The sequence below is a fragment of the Zalophus californianus genome, chromosome 14 (genome assembly GCF_009762305.2).
Source record: "Zalophus californianus isolate mZalCal1 chromosome 14, mZalCal1.pri.v2, whole genome shotgun sequence".
NCBI classification, from domain to species: Eukaryota; Metazoa; Chordata; class Mammalia; order Carnivora; family Otariidae; genus Zalophus; species Zalophus californianus.
Genome location: NC_045608.1, coordinates 10,629,583 through 10,648,188, shown reverse-complemented (window position 1 = coordinate 10,648,188; position 18,606 = coordinate 10,629,583). Strand labels below are relative to the sequence as shown.

At 54.9% G+C, this 18,606-nt stretch overlaps 2 protein-coding genes across 7 annotated transcripts in view; one reads left to right on the top strand and one right to left on the bottom strand.

Annotated features, from left to right (window-relative positions):
• Positions 1-6: 6 nt before the first annotated feature.
• On the bottom strand, positions 7-6,637 carry CFAP73 (cilia and flagella associated protein 73). The gene is made up of 7 exons (XM_027577111.1): positions 6,505-6,637; positions 4,971-5,076; positions 3,884-3,988; positions 3,365-3,565; positions 2,705-2,926; positions 2,272-2,430; positions 7-699 (listed from the first exon to the last, which is right to left on the bottom strand). The coding sequence occupies exons 1-7, from the start codon at positions 6,558-6,560 to the stop codon at positions 619-621; spliced, it is 930 nt and encodes a 309-aa protein (XP_027432912.1). The 5' UTR covers positions 6,561-6,637; the 3' UTR covers positions 7-618.
• A 9,187-nt stretch (positions 6,638-15,824) lies between these two features.
• Positions 15,825-18,606, top strand: part of RASAL1 (RAS protein activator like 1) — a 29,410-nt gene continuing 26,628 nt past the window's right edge. Inside the window, exon 1 of one of the 6 annotated variants that reach the window (XM_027575494.1) lies at positions 15,825-16,233. In XM_027575494.1, coding sequence (XP_027431295.1) covers positions 16,169-16,233 — 65 coding nt within the window. In that variant the 5' untranslated portion in view covers positions 15,825-16,168. The remainder of the gene's footprint in view (positions 16,234-18,606) is intronic. The other 5 variants (XM_027575497.1, XM_027575496.1, XM_027575495.1 and 2 more) reach the window with 5 other exon arrangements.

Sequence of the window (18,606 nt, the reverse complement as noted above, 5' to 3'; positions counted from 1 at the left end):
GCAGAGGGCTCAGCGGCTCCTCCTGAGCCTTAGCGGCAGTGAAGGGGTTCATATGGCCCCACCACACTCCCACCACACCCGCGGAGGTGAGAACCTGGTCTTGGCCTTTGCCCTGCAAGCCCTGTCCTCCCCAGCCCCAGTTTGGGGTCCTGGGAAGGTCAAGGGCAGCCTCCAGCAGTTGGATTCTCAGGCCACGGATCACCTGTGCCACTCCACAATAGAGGAGGCCTTGTGAGCAGGCACCCCATGTGCGGGTGCTTGCTTTGTGGCCCTCTTGTTGGTCCTATTTTACTTTACTTACCAAGCACTCATCTAGAATTTACCAGAATTTGCATCAGGCTTCATTCCAAACCCCTGACACACATCGGCTTGTTCAATGCCATGAGTGCACTGAGAGGGAGGACCTGGTCCCATGCCATGTGGTGGATGAGGGATTGGTGCCCCCCCCCCTTTTGGCCCACATTTATTTAGTACTTGCTGTATGCCCCTCCTGTACTCCCCACAGCAGTCTGAGCAGGCAGAGCCCTCCGTCTCTCAGGTGAGGACCACTCAGCACACACCCCGCAGGACATATGCACCTCCTTTCCCGGGGGGCCCCCTACCCCCTGCCCACCTGGGTCAGGGCTGGGAGGCAGGTGTGGGCTCGGCCTGACGAAGATTGGCCAGCATGGCGGAGAGGTCCAGGATGAACAGCTTCACCTGTGGGTCCCCAACACAGCCAGTCACATCCCAGCCCCTGAGTGTCCAGTTCCACTGTCCCCACAACCCAGGATGCTGTAGAGCAGGGGTTGGGGGTGAACACCCGTATTAAAAGCAATGATGGTGGTTCCCAGGGGCCAGCCAACCTGCCCTAGACTGTTCTGGGTCCTTCGGGGCTCAGTCCAAGCTTCCCAAATGGTCTGTGAGCAGACACCCTCAGTTTCCTAGCTGGTATCACCTGCATTATAATTGAGTATTTTCACTTCAATTAATTCATCCCCCCTTTTTTTTAATTGGATCAATTGTATTCATTGGTGTTTGACCTGCTCTCATCTCCATGGGTTAACACTCCCATATTTCCTTTTAATTAACTTATTTATTGATAGGAACTTAATGCCCACAGGTCCACTGCCAAGAGCCAGAACTGGAGGCCAACTTAGCCTTGGGCTCTCCCTTCACATTTGTCACTGAAATAAACATTTGAGAGGGAAACTATATTTCTAACAAAAATAGAATTAAGTTACCCCTTGTCATAAGTGGAGGGGCAGTGGAAAAATCCTACAACAAACATGAAACCCGGTTTCACTCTTGCATTCTGGCCCACTGTTGCCTACAGGGGGTGTGAGGCCCCGGGCCCAGGCCCAGGGAGCACTGCAGGGGTTAAAGGCACACTCGCCCCACACTAAGTCTTTCTGCTTGGTAGGATCAGGGTCGGTTGAAAAGGGACAGGCTTTTGCCCACTCCATCATACTGAGCCTCTGTCTCTCCTGGAGTTGTCTTGTGTAGTTCAAGGTGCTGGGCCACACTTGGGAGAATAGTGGTGTCCACAAATCTGTCCTACTCAGCATGTGGCACAAAGGTAGGCTCCCGGGGTCCGAGTTCTTAGTGTTTGGTTGGGATCCAGAGTGTTGGGCACAGGACAGGAGTGCCAGGGGCAAGTGTGCCTTTTTTTGTGTTTCTTCCACTAAAGGGGACCGTGCTTTGGGTCCCCATTAGAAGCAACAGAGGTGTCCGAAGTCAGAAACCCCCTCCCTCCGTTGTAAACCATGTCACCCCTTCTACAACCTTGCAAACCTGAATGACTTAGTCCACAGTGACATTTGTGATGCGCTTGTGCAGGAAGAAAGACAAGGACCCAGCCCCACCCTCTCCCTCCCTAGGGAAGCTGAGGCCTGTCCGTGCAGGGAGCAAGAGGGTCAGGGATTAATTAAAGGTGGGTCTCCACCTGGTTTCTTGTCGATGTTGTCAGTTTGTGCTGTTTGACCCTGGGACAAAGGACAGACTCTTGTCATGAATGTGCGGTGTCGCCAGTGCACACCCCAGGCCCTAGGCACAGGTGAGGGCGCTGAGACCCAGAGAGGAGAGCATGGCTTCCTTGTGGCCACGGAGCAGATGCCCCTCAGAGCCAAGACCCAACCCAGGCCTCCTAGGCAGGGTTCCCAGGTGGCCATCGAGCCCAGATCTGGGGTGCTGGCATCATGCTCTCGGCTCACGGAGGGTCACGCTTAACCCAGAGTAGGTGAGATTTCCTGAAGCTTTGGGGGTTGGAGGGGACATGGCGAGGGAGCGCACCTGCTCCAGCTGCCCTTCGGTGTCCTCGACGGCCAGGGCAGGGGGCTGCCTCTTGTGCTGACGCACTAGCTGGAACAGGTTGAGCGCCGCCATTCTGGTGCGGCCCAGGAGAAGGGTCTTCTCAGCCGCGGTGTTCTGGATCTGAATCCACTTGGATTCCTGAAGAACACCCCGCCCCCTTCCAGATCACGCTTGGAGCCTGCTGAGGAGGGCTGGGGCCTGCCCACTTCCCCTCCAGTCGGGGGCGCATGGGCGCCTCCGGGAGAGGAACTGGGGGTCAGGTTCTGCTAGGACTGGCCCCCTGTGCCCTAAAGCGCTTTCTGACGCTTGCACCTGCCCGTTAGCGCCGCTGCCCCTCTGGGCTAAGCATCGCTCCTTCTGTTCTTTCTCGGGCGACGGGAGGCTGGGGGCACCTCCTCCCGGCGGGCCGTACCCAGCGCAGCGTGCGCTCCCTCGCAGCCTCCAGGCGCTCCAGCAGCTGAGCTCGCCGCTGGCCCTGCGCCAGCAGCTCGTCCTGCCCGGCGTCCCGCAGCCGCTGCAGCCGCGCGCGCGCCTCCTCCAGCTCGGCCCGCCGCCGGCGCTCCGCGAGCCGCAGCGCCGCCTGCATATCGGCCAGGCCGTCGAAGCGCGCCACCAGCTCGGGGACCTCCTGGAACTGGGGTAGGGTCAAGATGGGGTCCTCTCGCCACCTGGCCCTCGGGCGCCTCCTTGGAGGGCTACTCCCTCCCCTCCCCACTCCGGCATAAAGCCTAGCCCAGCCTCACTCCCTGTGATTGTTCCGTTCAGCTGGTATTTATTGAGTGCCTGGATACACCCCCTCCCCCTTCGCCTGTGTGCCCCTGAGGGGAAGTTACCCTTGTGAGCCTCCGTTTCCCCATTTATAAAATGGGGTAGGCAAGAGCAGGACTCACTTCACCGGGCGTTTGGAGAAGTCAAGAACAAAGCTTGTCCCTGGCATACAGTCAGCGCTCAGTAAGTGGTGATTGCTGGCATACAGTCAGCGCTCCAGTAGTGCACACCCGAAGCCGTCCCAGAGGCTACCCGACGCTGCACGGTGGCGCCTGAGCCCCCAAACCTCCTGCAGGGCGCTCACCTCGGGCAGCTGCTCCAGCACTTGGCCCAGCAGGCGCGCGCAGGGCTCCAGGCGCTCCAGCCGGCGCTGCAGCCGCGCGCGCTCCCGCCGCAGCTCCTCCAGCTGGGCCCGAAGCCGGAGCGCCTCTGCCTCCCGGCGGCTCGCCTGCAGCCGCTCCTCGGCCGCCCTCCGCAGCGCGCGGCCGCGCCGGGCCTCGGTGTCCTGGGGAGGCGGATGGAAAGGAGGCGACTGCCCTCACGACTTGGGAGCCGCCGGGGCTCCCCGCTTCCACCCGCCCCAACACTGGCACGCCGCGCGGGACGTAGCAAACAGATGGCCCGTGGGCAGATTCAGCCAGTGTCTGATTTTCGTCCGTCACTTCTCCCCCATGCTTTTTAAAAACTCAAATGCATCAGGCAGTGCGTGCGTATTTCCTACTACTCCCTCTTGTATTAGTAAAGCCCACTTTTAAAATTCACATGCAAGTCTGGCCTTGTGACCCAGTGACCTGCCTCCCCTCCCCCAGCCGTCTGCACCTACCTGCAAGAACTTGTCAAAGCGCGCAAAAGACCCCTTTAGCTCCCGCTCCTTCTGTTCCAACTGTTCCCAGCGCTGTTTCCGGGCTGCCATCATGGTCTGGCACACCTGGGGAGAGGTGAGGAGTGGGTGTCTGTGTGTGTTTGGGGGTTCAGGTGATCCAGCACCTTCGGGTTCATACTTCGGTCGTCAGTTGTCCCTGATCTTGTCACTACACCCCTGCTCAAATCCACCCATGGCTCTTCCCATGTGTGATGAAGCCTCAGTGCCCTCTTGTAGCCCCTGCATGCCGCTGTCCCTGTCCTTCCTTCTGGTCTCATCTCACCCCCTTCCTTTAACACTGTCTTCCAGACACTGGTCCTCCTGTGTTGTGTCCTTGCCTTACAATCTTTTTTTTTTTTTAAGATTTTATTTATTTATTTGACAGAGAGAGAGAGAGACAGCGAGAGAGGGAACACAAGCAGGGGGAGTGGGAGAGGGAGAAGCAGGCTTCCCACGGAGCAGGGAGCCCGATGCAGGGCTCGATCCGAGATCATGACCTGAGCTGAAGGCAGCCGCTTAATGACTGAGCCACCCAGGCGCCCCTGCCTTACAGTCTTCGTATGCGCCGTTCCCTCTGCCCCCTTCTCGCTCCTCACCCCACCCCACCCCCTTTGCTGGATAAGCTGACTTGCCCTTCCCCCATCCCCAGACATGACTTCCTTCAGGAAGCCCTCCTTGACCACCTCTTTGTGGAGATAGGGGCTTCCTCGGGGTTCCCACAGCCTTCTCAGTGCTTCCCCACCTGATAGCAGTCTACACCTGGACACTTGTCTGTCTCCTTCTTTAGACTGTGAGCCCCATGGAGGGGGACTATGGTGAGACGTCCAGATCCCAGTGCAATGCCGTGCACATAGTAGGTGCTCAGTGCACATTTATTTGCACCAACTGATCTCATTTGATCATCGATGAGGAAACCAAAGCTCAGAGTGGTGAAATGACCCTGTAGCTAATAGGTCAGCTCCATTACTTCCCAACCCCTGCTCACCATCATTTTTTTTTTTTTTGCCCGGGATCCCCAAAAGTCTCAGGGACTACAGTGGAAGCTCACCTCCTTCTGGGCCTGCAGGGCCCGGTCTGCATCCACCAGCTCCCGCCTCTTCTCCAGGAGACGCAGCACCGGTGGGAGGGGGTCCACGTTTTGCTCTGGGATCTTCCTGGAGGGGCTCCAAGGGGGAGGTAGGGATGAAGGAGGCAAAAGTCAGGGCCCCCAAACTCCCCACCAGTGCTTGAAATGCCCCCATTAGCCATATACTAGCTGTTGAATTGTTCATTCATTCAACAAATTGTACTGAGCAACTACCCTGTGCCAGGCACCTTTCTAGGCACTGGGGGGTGGGGTGCAGGTGTGAGCAAGGCAGACAAAAATCCCCACCTTCCAGAAGCCGGCGTTCTGCTGGGGGTGGGGGACACAGAAAATAAAGCTAACAAATAATAAATAATGCTAGGACATGGTAGGTGCTCAGATGAAAAATGAAGCAGGCAAAAGGAAATCTTTCAATGGGGAGGTGAAAAAGTTTCTCCGAGGAGACCCTGGGGTCATCTAGGCAGAGACCCGAAGGGCAAGAGGGAGTGAGCGCGTGGATACTTGCAGGGAACAGCGAATGCCAAGGCCCCAAGAGAAGAACTTTGGATTGTAGAAGGCTCTTGAGGCTGCTGGCGGGGGTGGGGTGGGGTGGGGTGGGGGGGTGGGGGGGTGGGGGGACGAGGACCACAGGAAAGGCAGGGCAGCTGCAGGAGATGGTGAAGAACCAGGTTCTGGGATAACCCAGAGACAATGTGGGTCTGGTCAGGTGGTTGTAGGGGAGAGGTGAGGAGGGCGGTCACGCTGCAGTTTAAGAGCAGAGTTGATGCAGTGACGGGGTGGGGGGGGAGGTGGTGAGAAAGGAGAGAAAGGTGAACTCCAGGTGAACTGGAAGGAGGGTGCTGGTGGAAAGCTGAATGGGGAACAGGGGAGATCAGGTCCTTGCTGTGGCTGAGCTTTGGCTGGAAGGCTGTTAGACCTCCCCTAGACCTCCCTGCGGGGGCTCCAGGAGGAGGCTGGGATCTGGAGTCTTGCTGGGGTGTGTGTGTTTGTGGGGGGGGGTCGATTGCACACAGCCCTACATGGTGGCTGTAGAGAGAGCAGAAGGGTTGCTTGAACCATTCTGTTCAGCAGGGCATTCCCAGCACTGGTCCAGACTCTGACACTGAGCTTGGGACTCTCAGTCACTGCGGAACACAAAGTAGGCACCCGACAAGCTTCCTCCACTCCTTGAAAATGCAGCGTTCGCAGGGAGAGGGCAGCAAGAGTTCACAGAATTCCTCCCCCCCTCAGTCCAAACGATTAAATCTCAGCTGGACGTCAGCCAGGAGTGGGGATCAGGAACAGATGAGAGGCCTGGGCTGTTAACCCAACTCTGCCCTAACTAGCCCAGAGACCATTTTCCTCTGAACCTCAGTTTCTTCCTCTGTGAAGTGGGGACGGCAATACGCCACCAGGAACTGCCCAAGGAAGCCAGGCGCCACAGGCAAGGGGAAGGCATGGGTCAACCCACTCGCTTCTGCCCCCCTTTCTCCCCTCCCCGCCATTCTGAAGCACTCACTCGGGCATTTTCTCTTGCAAGGCCAGTCGGAAATATTCCTCCCAGGGCACGGCCATTCTCCCTGCAATTGCCCCAGGGCTTTCTTTCCACAGTGTCGGAGACTTGCACTAGCTCAGGAGGCCCTGGGGTTTTGGGTGGAGGACAGCGTAGCAGCGTGCTCTGTGCTGTAAGAAGGCAGCCAGCCACCTAGCAGGCCTTGGTTGCCAGGGAAACCAACCACACAACATTCCGTTGCCTGCCTAAGGCCCGGGGCATCCATCCTGGGAGGGAGAAGAAGGGGGTAGCTGGGAGGGGAGCAGGCTTTGCCGATTCCAGAGATGGCTTTTGCTCCCAATCTAAACTGGGGTGCGGCGAGGAGGAGGTGGGTCCCTCGGCCAAAAATTTACCTTCTTGGTGCCCCGTGTCTGGTCAAGCCTCTTCCTGGCTGGGTGGGATGAGATGCCTCTCTCGTGGCTGTATACTCAGTTGTCCGTTCAAAAGAATAATTATTGGGCACCCACTGTTTGCAGGGTCATTCACTCCCTGGCAAGGTGCTGAGGACCTACTATGTTGCAGCTCTTTGAGGGTCAATCCCTTTGCTACCTTGGCCAAGTCTCATGGAGCCCCCAGCCTGGTTAGGGCAGTCAGCACCACCCAGTGGAGACCAGCTTGGAAGGGTCCCATGATCTAGATTTGGAGGATGGGGGGGGTAGCTGACGTACTTTGGGCAATTACTGTTGCTCAGACACTGTGCTAAGCGCTGTCTGTATAACATCAGTTTAATTCTTAAAACAGCCCTCCAGGGGATGGTATTAGAGAAAAGTGCCCAGAGTAATACCCCTGGGTCCTCCACCCAGAAATAACACACGCTAACATCTCATCATCTTTGCTTTCTATCATTTTAGTTTCCTGTTTTAAATATTTTTTTCATGTAAAGAAAGGCATTTTCTTATCGTAAAATAACACTATTAGAAAAACAAAACTATACTTATAATGCCTACATTGCTAAAAACAACTCCTAAGCATTTTGTTAGAGCGTATTTTTAGAAAGGAGCTAAGATAATATATATTTTCTCTTTGAGCATGTTACATTAAATCACACATATATCCTTCTACATAAATTGATGTGAAGAGTTATAAGATACACGGCCTAATTTTTTCTTGATTTAAAAATATTGAGGTATAATTTACATAATGTAAACTTCATTTTTTTTCTCACATACGGTTCTGTGAGTTTTGGTAAATGTGTAAAGTCCTGTAACCACCACCACAGCCAAGATACAGAATGTTTCCATCACCCCCAGAAGTCCGTCCCCATGCTCCTTCATAATCAACCCTGTCCCCACCCCAGCCCCTGGCAACCACTGACCTGTTTGTTCTCTGTCCCAATAAGTGTACCTTTTCTAGAATATCGGAAATGGAACTCTATACTTAGTGGCCGCTTGAGTCTGGCTTCTGTAACCCAGAGATGTTCATCAGAGATTCATTCATGTCGACATGTGTAGCCATATTTCATTCTTTTTCATTGCTGAGTAGTATTTGATTATATATCATGGTTTGTTGATTCAGCCTCCAGCTGGGTCATCTCCAGTTCTGGGCAGTTACAAATATAGCCTGTGTTCATGTACAGTTTTTTGTGTGAACATAAGCTTTCATTCTGCTCTGTATAAATACGTAGGAGCAGGAATGCTGAGTCATATGGTAAGTCTATGTCTAACTGTATAAAAAACTGCAAACTTTTTCCAAGTGGCTGTACCATTTTTATATTCACACCAGCAATGCATGAGCGGTCTCATTACTCCGTATCCTTTTTTTTTTTTTAAGATTTTTTAAAAATTTTATTTATTTGACAGAGAGAGACACAGCGAGTGAGAGAACACAAGCAGGGGGAGTGAGACACGAAGAAGCAGGCTTCCCGCGGAGCAGGGAGCCCGATGTGGGGCTCGATCCCAGGACCCTGGGATCATGACCTGAGCAGAAGGCAGACGCTTAACGACTGAGCCACCCAGGCGCCCCATTACTCCGTATCCTTGCCAGCAGTTGATATTGGTGGGTTTTTAAAAAGTCATTCTAATAGATGTGTAGCTCCTGGAAGATTTTTTTTTTTTTTTTTTTTTTTTTTTTTTAGAGACCATTGTAGATTCTCATGCTGTTGAAGAAGTAACACAGAGAGATCCCAATTCCCTCCACCCCGTTTCCCCCAGTGGTTCCATCTTGCACACTACAGTACAATATCACCACCAAGAAATTGGCATCGATACAATCCACCAACCTTATTCAGATCTCACGGTTTTACATGCGCTCCTGTGTGTGTGTGTGTGTATTTAGTTCTATGCAAAGTTATCACACGTGGACTCCTGTGACAGCCACAATCAAGCTACATACAGAACGTTTCTCATAGGGATCCTCCATGCTATCCTTTGCTAGGACCATCTCCCTCCCTCCTGCCTCCCTAACCCCTGGCAACTACGTATCTGTTCTCCATCTGTACAGTTTTATTTCCTCAAGGATGTTATATAAGTGGAATTGCACAGTATGTAACCTTTGAGACTGGCTTTTTCACTCAGCTTAATTCTCTTGAGATCCATCCTACTAGCTACACGCATCAGTGTTTATTCTTTTTGATCGCCGAGTAGCATGCCATGAGATGGATGTGCCGCGGTCGGTGAAGCATTCAGGTAGAAGGACATTTGGGTTATTTGCAGTTTGGGGCTCTCATGAATAACCTCTGTGAAGATTTGTGTCCTGGTTTTTGTGTGAGTGTAAGTTTTCATCCCTCCAGGATAGATGCCCATGAGTACAATTGTTAAGGAAGCTGCTCGAGTCTTTTCCAGAGTGGCTGTGCCACTTTAAATTCCCACTGACAGTGTAAGAGTGATCCAGCTTTTCTGCATCCTCACGGTCATCACCATTTTTTTTAAAGATTTTATTTATTTTATTTATTGGACAGAGAGAGATAGCGGGAGAGGGAACACAAGCAAGGGGAGTGGGAGAGGGAGAAGCAGGCTTCCCGTGGAGCAGGGAACCTGATGTGGGACTTGATCCCAGGACCCTGGGATCATGACCTGAGCCGAAGGCAGACGCTTAACCGACTGAGCCACCCAGGGGCCCCGGTCATCACTTTTGATTTAGCCATTCTGATAGGTGTGCAGTGATGTCTCATTGTGGGTTTACTTGGCATTTCTCTACTGGCTGTGATGATGATGAACATCTTTTTGTGTGCTTCTTTGCCATCTGTATATCCTCTTCAAAATATCTGTTCATATCTGTTGCCTATGTTCTAACGAATTGCTCTTAGCTGTTGAGTTTTGAGAACTTCTTTACATATTCTAGATATGGGTCTTGATGTTCCAGACAATCCTCTGTTGGATATTTTTTTCCCAGGCTGTAGCTGATCTTTTCATTCTCATCACATGGTCTTTTGCAAAACAAGGTTTTCAATTTTGATGATCCAATTTGCCACTTTTTCCTTCACGAATCGTGTCAAGTCTAAGGTGGGATTTGAACTTGTGCCACCTGGGTGTGGAGTCCACCCTCTTAACCACAATACTCCAGATACAATTGAGCCCTTCTTGGATCTTTCCCTCCTCAGGCTCATTCCCTTCCTTCCCTCCTCAGAGGATGTCATCATCTTGAAGCTAGTATGCATCCTTCCCTTTTGAATTTCTATTTTGTTAGAGGTGTTTTTTGGGGGGTAAATGTTTACTGAGCACCTACTCTGTACCAGGCAGTGTGTGAGGATACAGCAGTGGATAAGGCAGAACCTGCCCTCATGGGGCATACAGGCTGATGGTAAAGCTAGGAGAAAAAGTCTAGGGTGCAAGTTGCAGGGAGGGAAGCCTCTTTGAGGCAGTAACATGTGAACCCAGACCTGAAGGATGAGGTGGGATGAGAAGAAGAAAGGAAAAGTATTCCAAGTAGCGGGAACAGCACGTGCAAAGGCCCTGAGGCAGGAGGATGTGCCCCCCCCCCCCACAAAGAGAACAAAGGTCTGTAGGTTGCTGTGCAGAATTCAAGGATGATGGGATAGGTCCTGACTGGAGAGGGCCAAGGAGGGGTGAGACCTGTGACCAGTAACAGATGAGGGAACTGGGGCCCAGGGAAGTTAAGTGACCCTCCGAGGACACGAGGCTGAGAAGTGATGGATGGGCCTTGGTTTTGTTTTTAGAGATAACCTGTCCCTGCCTTGGAACTGCTCATGGCTTCGAGGAGAGGAGAAGGTCCCTACACAAACAACCTGTCTTCAGAAGGCTGAAGCTATGGGTCTACACCCCAACCCTCAGCATTTCTGTTTTATTTTATTTTTTTTAAAGATTTTATTTATTTATTCATGAAAGACAGAGAGAGAGAGAGAGAGAGAGGCAGAGGGAGAAGCAGGCTCCCAAGGAGCAGGGAGCCCGACGCGGGACTCGATCCCAGGACCCCGGGACCATGACCTGAGCCGAAGGCAGACGCTCAACCATCTGAGCCACCCAGGCGCCCAGTGGCATTTCTGTTTTAAATGAGGCGTTGCTTTCAGGTCCTCTTGGGGCTCCCCTGTCATGCTGCTGAGGCAGAGGTCCCAAACCCCCACCTCGGTCTGTCCCCACATCCTGGGAGATAGGGTGAGTGGGGCTGCTGAGTGACAGCAGGACACAACTTCTCAGCCGGCCTTGCCCTTGGCCACAGCTCTGGAAATATCCACTCTCCTTACCCCCAAGTCTCATGCTCGAGTGGTTTCCCCCTTCCTACTTCTCCATTCTAAGGCGGGGGTGGGGGGGTGCACCTTGGGGAGTAGGCCTGAGGAAGGAGGAAGCAGCCGGTCAGACCCACAGGCGGATACCTTGTTTCAGGCTGTGGGACTTACTGCTTCCTGGGCAGCCAGCCCACGGGAGGGGTTTGTGGAAATCCTGCCCACTCCTCCCACCTCAGCCTCCGGTCCTACGTGGCTCCTGGCCCAGAAGCGTGCCCAGCGATCACAAATGGGGCTTTGTGTTCCCGAGACAAAGAACACACTCCTCACCCCCAACCTGGGCCAGAGCTTGTCTGCCTTGCCCCAACCTTGACCTTGGAAGGGATGGTGCCACTTCCCAGGAGGGGAAACTAAGGTCTAGAGACAGGTCTGTGGAGCCAGAAGAGGGGTCTGCCCCTGCTTTGGGGGTAGAGGTGGAGCAGAGAGGCGGTAAGTTGGCAGTGATGAAGCCGCCATCCTAGGCACTGAGGGGAGGTGGGGAGGAAGTAAGAAATAACACGACTATTATCACCACGAGAGAGGCCAGATTCCAGCCCTGGAGGGGAACACAATTCTGTTTAACCCAGCGAGTGCATTCTGAGTCTTTCTTATGTGCCAAGTGGTGTGGGAGGCGCGGCATGATTCAGACATTGTCCCTGACATTTAAGAGATAAGACGAGCGTGTAAAATACCACACAACAAGAGAACAGGAGACCAAGGTCACAGAATGGTGCCAACAGGCAGGGGTGGGGGGTGAGGGTGGGGGTGGGGAGTGGTCGTCGCTGCCTTCCCGGAGGCTGTGGGCCATCAACAAAGCCGGGGCAGTGGTGCCTTCAGAAACAGGAGGCGGCACGGAGTATTTTCTGAGGATAAAGAGCGGCACAACTGTGTCTAGGAAAGCTTTCTGCTGCTTGGGACTCTTGACGTCTGCTCTGTCATCTGCGTATCACTTCCTACTTCCTACTGAGAGTGTATTCTTCAGCGGCAAGCGACTTTTGTCAGTTCCCCACGCGACTGAGAGCCCCAGGAGAGCAGGGCTGGGCGGTCTTGTACCCCGCTGCATCCGCACTGCCTGGGACACAAGTAGGCACTCGACACAGATCTACCGAATAAAAGGAATATTCATACGAAGCATATACATATAACATTTTGTGGCATCAGGTTGCTGCTGTGGAGATGGTCGTGTTTGCCCCATTACTTAGGTTTTCTTTTTTTCAGCATTTTTTCCCGTCATTCCAAGTCTTTGAGCATATCCTTTCTAACAGCTATGTGGTAGTCCATGACATTGACACGACATCGTCTGTACTTTGTTCGCCCTTTATCCAATTGTATGGGTGGGAGATCAACAAGGAAACAGGAAAAGGAGGGGGAGGGCTTTCCTGATGGAAGGCAGGACAGGGTAAGGGCACTGTGGGTGTGGGGTGAGGGGATATGAGCAAAATCTTAAGAGTGTTGGGTTCAGGAGTGGCGTCTAGAAGGCTACGTGGCTGGGGAATCTGGTGCCCGGTGGTGTGTTGGTAAACTGACCCTCCCACCCCCCACCCCCTGCCTTGTAGCATTTGCCGGTTTCCATGGGGGTAAATTCTCCTGCCATGGACGGTGTCACATTCCCACTGTGGCATTGCTGAACACCGAGGTAGAAAGCCATGGGCACTGCCATCCTTGACCTCGGGATCTCTCGATCAGATTTCTCAGCTGAGATGCAAAGCCCCAGATTCTTCCTGCACAGCAGCCTGGAGCTGTGGTGGCTACTGAGATAATATACAGTCCCTGGAATTCGGGGTGGGGCCTGGTGTTCCACTTCGGGGACCTTGGTGTCAGGCACAGCCGTGGGTTCAGGATGTCGTACTATGGCCCTGACTCTTACTGAGCCCTTGCTGTATGCCAGGGTGTGTTGAATATCTGACTTTTTCTTCATCCCATCCTCACACCCAGGAGATGAGGTGGGTGCTGTTATTATCCCCAATTTATAGACAAGGAAACCGAGGCACCCAGCTCATAAGTGTAGGTGCCACGATTCAGTCCCAAGTTGGCTTGGCTGGATGCTAGAACCTCTGCTCTTAACCCCTGAGCTCAGCATCTCCTGCCACTGAAGGTGTTCTGCAGCTCTTGTGAGCATCCCAGGGGTGCTAGGCTAGGTAGAGAGCTGGCAAGAAGATGACCATGGGTTTGTCTTTAAGGGCTTCGAGTAAGGGGAAAGAGAGGAGGCTAACCATTTCTTGAGCACCTACTATGTGTCAGGAATGATGCCAGGTGCCTTACATTGCCTCTGGATCAACTCTCACAACAACCCTTGAGAAAAGTGAGACCCTTCCCACATGACAGCCCAGGCTTAGGTGTTCATGAGCCCACCTTCCCCTCCCCAACCTGGGTAGCCCCCAGCAGGTCACGCTCCTCTCCGCCTACTTCACCCTTTGGTCCCCTGACGGGAGATGCCCTGGGAGACCTCAAACCCTCTGCCAGTTTCAAGTCAAAGCTTCTCAGAACAACAGGAAGTGGCCAAGCCATTCAGAAAGTTTGAGGACTGTGGCCACAGCCCCAGACGCATTTCAGGGTCCAAATCCAGTTATTGGACAAATGCCAGAGCCAGCTCCCTGGAGGCCTGGCTGGCACATTCCATAGCCTTCACAAGCGTCCTGGGGGCCTGGGGAGGGGCACCTAGGAATGCGACTTCCTGCTCAGCTCCGGAAGACTGGCCAAGTTGGCTGGTGGCGGTTTGGCTGGCATCCCAGGTGGCCCCAGGACCCGGCCCCTCAGGTTCCATCGGGGTCTCTGGGGGCCAGAGAGCCTATCTGAGATCTCTGCAGGATCTCAGAAGAAAAAGGGTTAGCCAGAAGCTCTCACCTAGGTGGGGGTGGGAAAGGGACAGGGCGCCTATCTTGAAGTAGCATGCACTTAGCAAGTACCGTTTTCCCCTGGTAAGGAATGGGGGGCTGACTAGTAAGGCACCTGGAGGGGGTTGGTGTTTAACACTCCCCTGGGGCTACCGCGGTTCTGGATTTGACCCTGGATCACCTCTCGTACCCTGCTGAAGGATGCTGCAATACTTCTAAGCCTTGGGGCCAGCCCTGCTAGACCCATATCCCAGATGGGGTAACTGAGGCCCAGTCTTTGGAAGTTGGAGGACTCAGCAGCTAGCGGACAGCTGGGGAGAGAACTCCAGGGATCAGAATCCCTTACCAGCTTGGCCGGAGTGCTTGCTGGGAAGTCAAGGAGGGAGCTTGGGAGGCCGATCACTAGCTACCCCTGTGGCTGTTCCAGGCTCTCCTGGTCCTGCTGGTCTGGGCGTCGGCTGTGGTAATCATTCGGCTGGGGCCTTCCTTCCCATTGGTGCCCAGCCCTGGGCTGACCGAAGTGAGTCAGGCTTGGTGCCAGTTCTTCCAAGAACTCTTAGGCGGGTAAACAACAAACTCACAGGGAGAAATAGTGTAAGGATCTGCCCTGGGACAGGCTCTTCCTGTAGCATTGTTTCGAATGTGTTTGTCAAACTCCAAGTTTTGACACTTGAAAAATGTAGAACCCTGGAGCTGAGGAACCGAGAAAAAGAGAAGAAAACCTCTGTCTGGGGTGGAAGGGCATCTTGGAAGACTTCCTAGGAGAGGTGATGTTTGAGTTATGCCTCGAAGGACAATAATAACAATAACAATAACAATAATAATAATATCAAACACTTTCTATAAACTTCTTATGTGCCTGTGACTGTTCTGGGACCTGTATCTTCTTCTTTCATATCTGCTTTATCTCATCGAATTCTCTCAAAACCCTGTGAGCAAAATACTACTATTATTCCTATTGAACAGATGAGGAAAGCAAGCCAAGGCACAGAGAGGTTAAGTGACTTGCTCAAGACCACACAGCTAGCAAGAGGTAGAGTCAGGATTCAAATCCAGGAAGGCAAGCCAGTCACTGCCTGAGGCCTTCCCTGAGCTATCTAACCCCTCTGAACCCGTTTCTTTATCCATAAAATGGGGGCGATAGTGCAAGAGTACTTAGTGCGTAGAATTATGGTGAGGACAAAGACGATACAATCCCCGGAAACCGCTTAGAGCAGTGCCTGGCACACAGTAAGTGTTCAAACAGTTGTAGATGACTTCTGTCACCGCCGTCGTGGTTATCTTCAGGCCTCCCCACCCCCTCCGGCCGCGGCCGCCTCCCCCGCAGTGCCAGCCCGTGACGTGGGAGCTGCCGCTCGCACAGTCTGGGTTTAATTGGAAACTAAACGAGGAGGAAGGGGATGTCCGGGGCCCCTCCCTTGACTCTGAACCGACCCCCTCCCCACCCCCGCCCGGGAATGTGCGACTCCTTCTTCAGCGACGCCTCCCGCGGACTGCGGGTACTCCTCCCGCACAGGGCACGGAGCTGGGACCGAGGAGGCGGCGCCGGGATGGGAGGCAGGGGAGGGCCGGGGAGGTGCGACTGTGCTGGAGGGAGGGCAGGCAGGGGACATGCTGGGTCTTCTGAGCCCCATGCCAGCTCACCACGAGCCAGCGGCCGCGCCCGCCACGGCCGTGGGCCGCTCCCCACCTGGCGGTCCCAGCGCGCGCCGGTCTCCGCGGCCCGGGCGCTCGGGCGCGCTTGGCTGGGGTGCCGGCAGAGGGCGCGCGAGGGGGCCCGGGGACGGGCGGGGGACACGCGGAGGCGGGATTGGGGGGAGGGCCCTGGGCTGCCCCTCCCGCACCCTGCCCGCCCACCCGGAGCTCCAGACTAGGAGGCAAGAGCGGCGGGTGCCCCCTGCTCGCTCTGCCTCCTCCGCGCACGCTCCTACCTGTAGAACCCGAGGGGCTCCCCCTCGCCGGCCACCTATTCTTTCTCCTCCGGAAACCTCCCGCCTAGCAACCCGCGTCTCGCATAGGCGGCGCTGGGACCCCGGGACGGGGCGCCAGGCTCGCAGCTGGTGACATGTAGACGCGCCCTCCGCGGTCCAGCCTCGGCACCTGGGCACCCTTCTGCCCGTAAAGTTTGGGGCTGGGCGCCATGGCCAAGAGCAGCTCCCTGAACGTCCGCGTGGTGGAGGGCCGGGCGCTGCCCGCCAAGGACGTGTGAGTACCCCGGGGCGAGTCGTGGGTGAGGGGCGCACCGGACATGGGATGGGGCCGGGGTCGCCCGTTCCGTGTGCCGGAGAGGGTCGGTGAGGTGGGCAGGGGGTTCTTGTCTAAGACACAGTATTTTTGCAGATCCGCCTTCACGGGGCTAAAACCCCATGCCCATGGCTGTCCTAGTGGAAAGGGGCGCCCAGACTTAGCAGATGCGCCACCCTGCCCCCCCGGAAGGGGGGTGTCTTTGTTCCTAGGATGTACTAAAGGGAATTGGAGGGTCGGATGTTGTTGGAGCTGGGGAGGGCATGGGGGGGGGGTCCTCTTCCTTAGTTCAGGCAGGGTGGGTGCCTATCAAAAGAACCCTGGGAAGAAGGCCCAGAGCGCTGGTTGGCCTCAGCATTCCTCTGTGTGCATCTGGTGTTTAGGTTCAAAGACAGGCATCAGGTGGCCCACCAGCCAGGCCTGGGGGAAAATGGGGTCCTCTGGACCCAGAGCCCTGAGCTCCCCATCGAGGAGCTCCCTGTGTGGCCTTCCCTGGATGCTGAGTCTCTTCAAGAGCCCCCCCCACACACACACACACGGTAGCACCCTCTCCAGCCAGATGTGATGGGGCTGGAGGACCCTTGGGCTCCTGTTGGTACCAGTCCTTGGCTCTGCTTCCTCCAGGGCTGAGTCAGCAGTTGCCGAATCAGCAGAATGGCAGGAGGGATCCCCCTCCTGCTTGGCCTGGAGCCCAGAAGGGGCTGTGAGGTGTCAGCACCTGGGACAGGTGTGGGATCCTTGGCAGGCCATCAGCTGTGTGACCTTGAACGTGGTCCTCTTGGATCTCGATTTCCCACCTGGACAATGGGAGCTCTGGACAGGAGCCACCCAGCCCAGAGCAGCTGTGGGGGGTGGAGAACCTGTTAGGATTTACCCCATGGCCAGGGTGAGCAGAAATCTGGATTCTGAGCCTTTACCCAAGTTGAGATGAGGGCTTAGATATGCCCTGACTCCCCCAGCTGTGGGTCCCCAGTGAGGAGTCTCCTGCCTTTGATTTTATGAACCTCGCCCCTCCCCAACCCTGGGCTGCCGAGAGCAGTTTTAGCTTCCCCTCCATCGTCATCAGCTACCCCAAATAAACATGTACCTGGGATAGAAGCAGAGCACTTGCTGTGTGAATGCAACATCCGGACAAGCCCCTGCTTCCCTCTTCTGGGACACCCTCTCAGAGCCTCTGAGAATGACGTTCTGGAACTGTTGGGGCAGTGAGGCCAGGAATTGGGGCCTGGAAACTGCCGGAGGGCTGAGGGGGAGCCCCTCCAGAAATCAGGTTTCCATCTCCTGGTCCTGCGTGAGGGCGATGAGGGAGTGGTGGGTGCTGCCCTTGGCCCTGGACACAGCTCACGGGATGGACATGGCTTGTAGGGTGGACATGGCTTGTAGGGTGGACATGGCTTGTAGGGTGGACATGGCTTGTAGGGTGGACATGGCTTGAGGGGCTCCTTCTGCCTCTCCTGCAGAGAGTTAACTCATACCTGGTTCCTACACCTCTTGGCCACCCTTTCTCCCCCAAGTTCTTGGGCCAAGGTGAGCCCCAGAGCAAGGATGGGAAGGAGTCACTAAGCCCTAGTTGAGCCAGCCTACCTCAGTTTCCCTAGCTGTTGGCTCCCTTCTTCAGAGGGGCTGTCCTCAGAGGCTGCTGGGATCTTCGCACCCATGGAGACTCTTAGATGGGGGCGTGTTCTCTCTCTGGTCTCCTAAGGGAAAGGGCCCAGACTCGTCCTGAAGCCTTGTCAGGTTTGAGGCGGCGGGGGGGGGGGGGGGGGGGGTCTGACCTGACTCTGGAGGAGGCCTCCACTGACAATTTTTGAATATTACTCTTATTAATAATAGCAGCTGTAAGTCGTTCCAGGGCTTACTCTGGGCCAGGTCCTATCCTTAACACTTCCTATGGTCCTATGAGCATTTCCATTTATAAATAGGGGAATCAGGGCCAGAGAGGCAAAGTCACTTGCCCAAGGTTACACAGCTGGGATTTGAGCCCTGACTGCTCCCATGAATAAACCACACTGGGCAGGCAGTGGCTGAGGGGCCTTCTTTCCCACACTTGAGTTGGGGCAGGGCCCATGGGAGAGGTCAAGGGTCTGGAGAGACTGAGGGTCTTCAGGGGTCACCCCTCCTGCTACCGCTGCCTCCTACCTGATGGGAGCCTGATAAGGCCCTTGTGCGTCAGAGCTGTGGAGCCGATGAGCGAGCTTGGCTCCCAAGAGGGGCCCCAGGGTCAGGCCTGGTGGACGGAGGGGGGCGTGTCTCCCAGCTCTTTGCTAGTGGGATCCCAACCAATCTTTCTCCACGTCTGCCGTCGGGGAAACTGAGGAACGGGACCGTACCTAA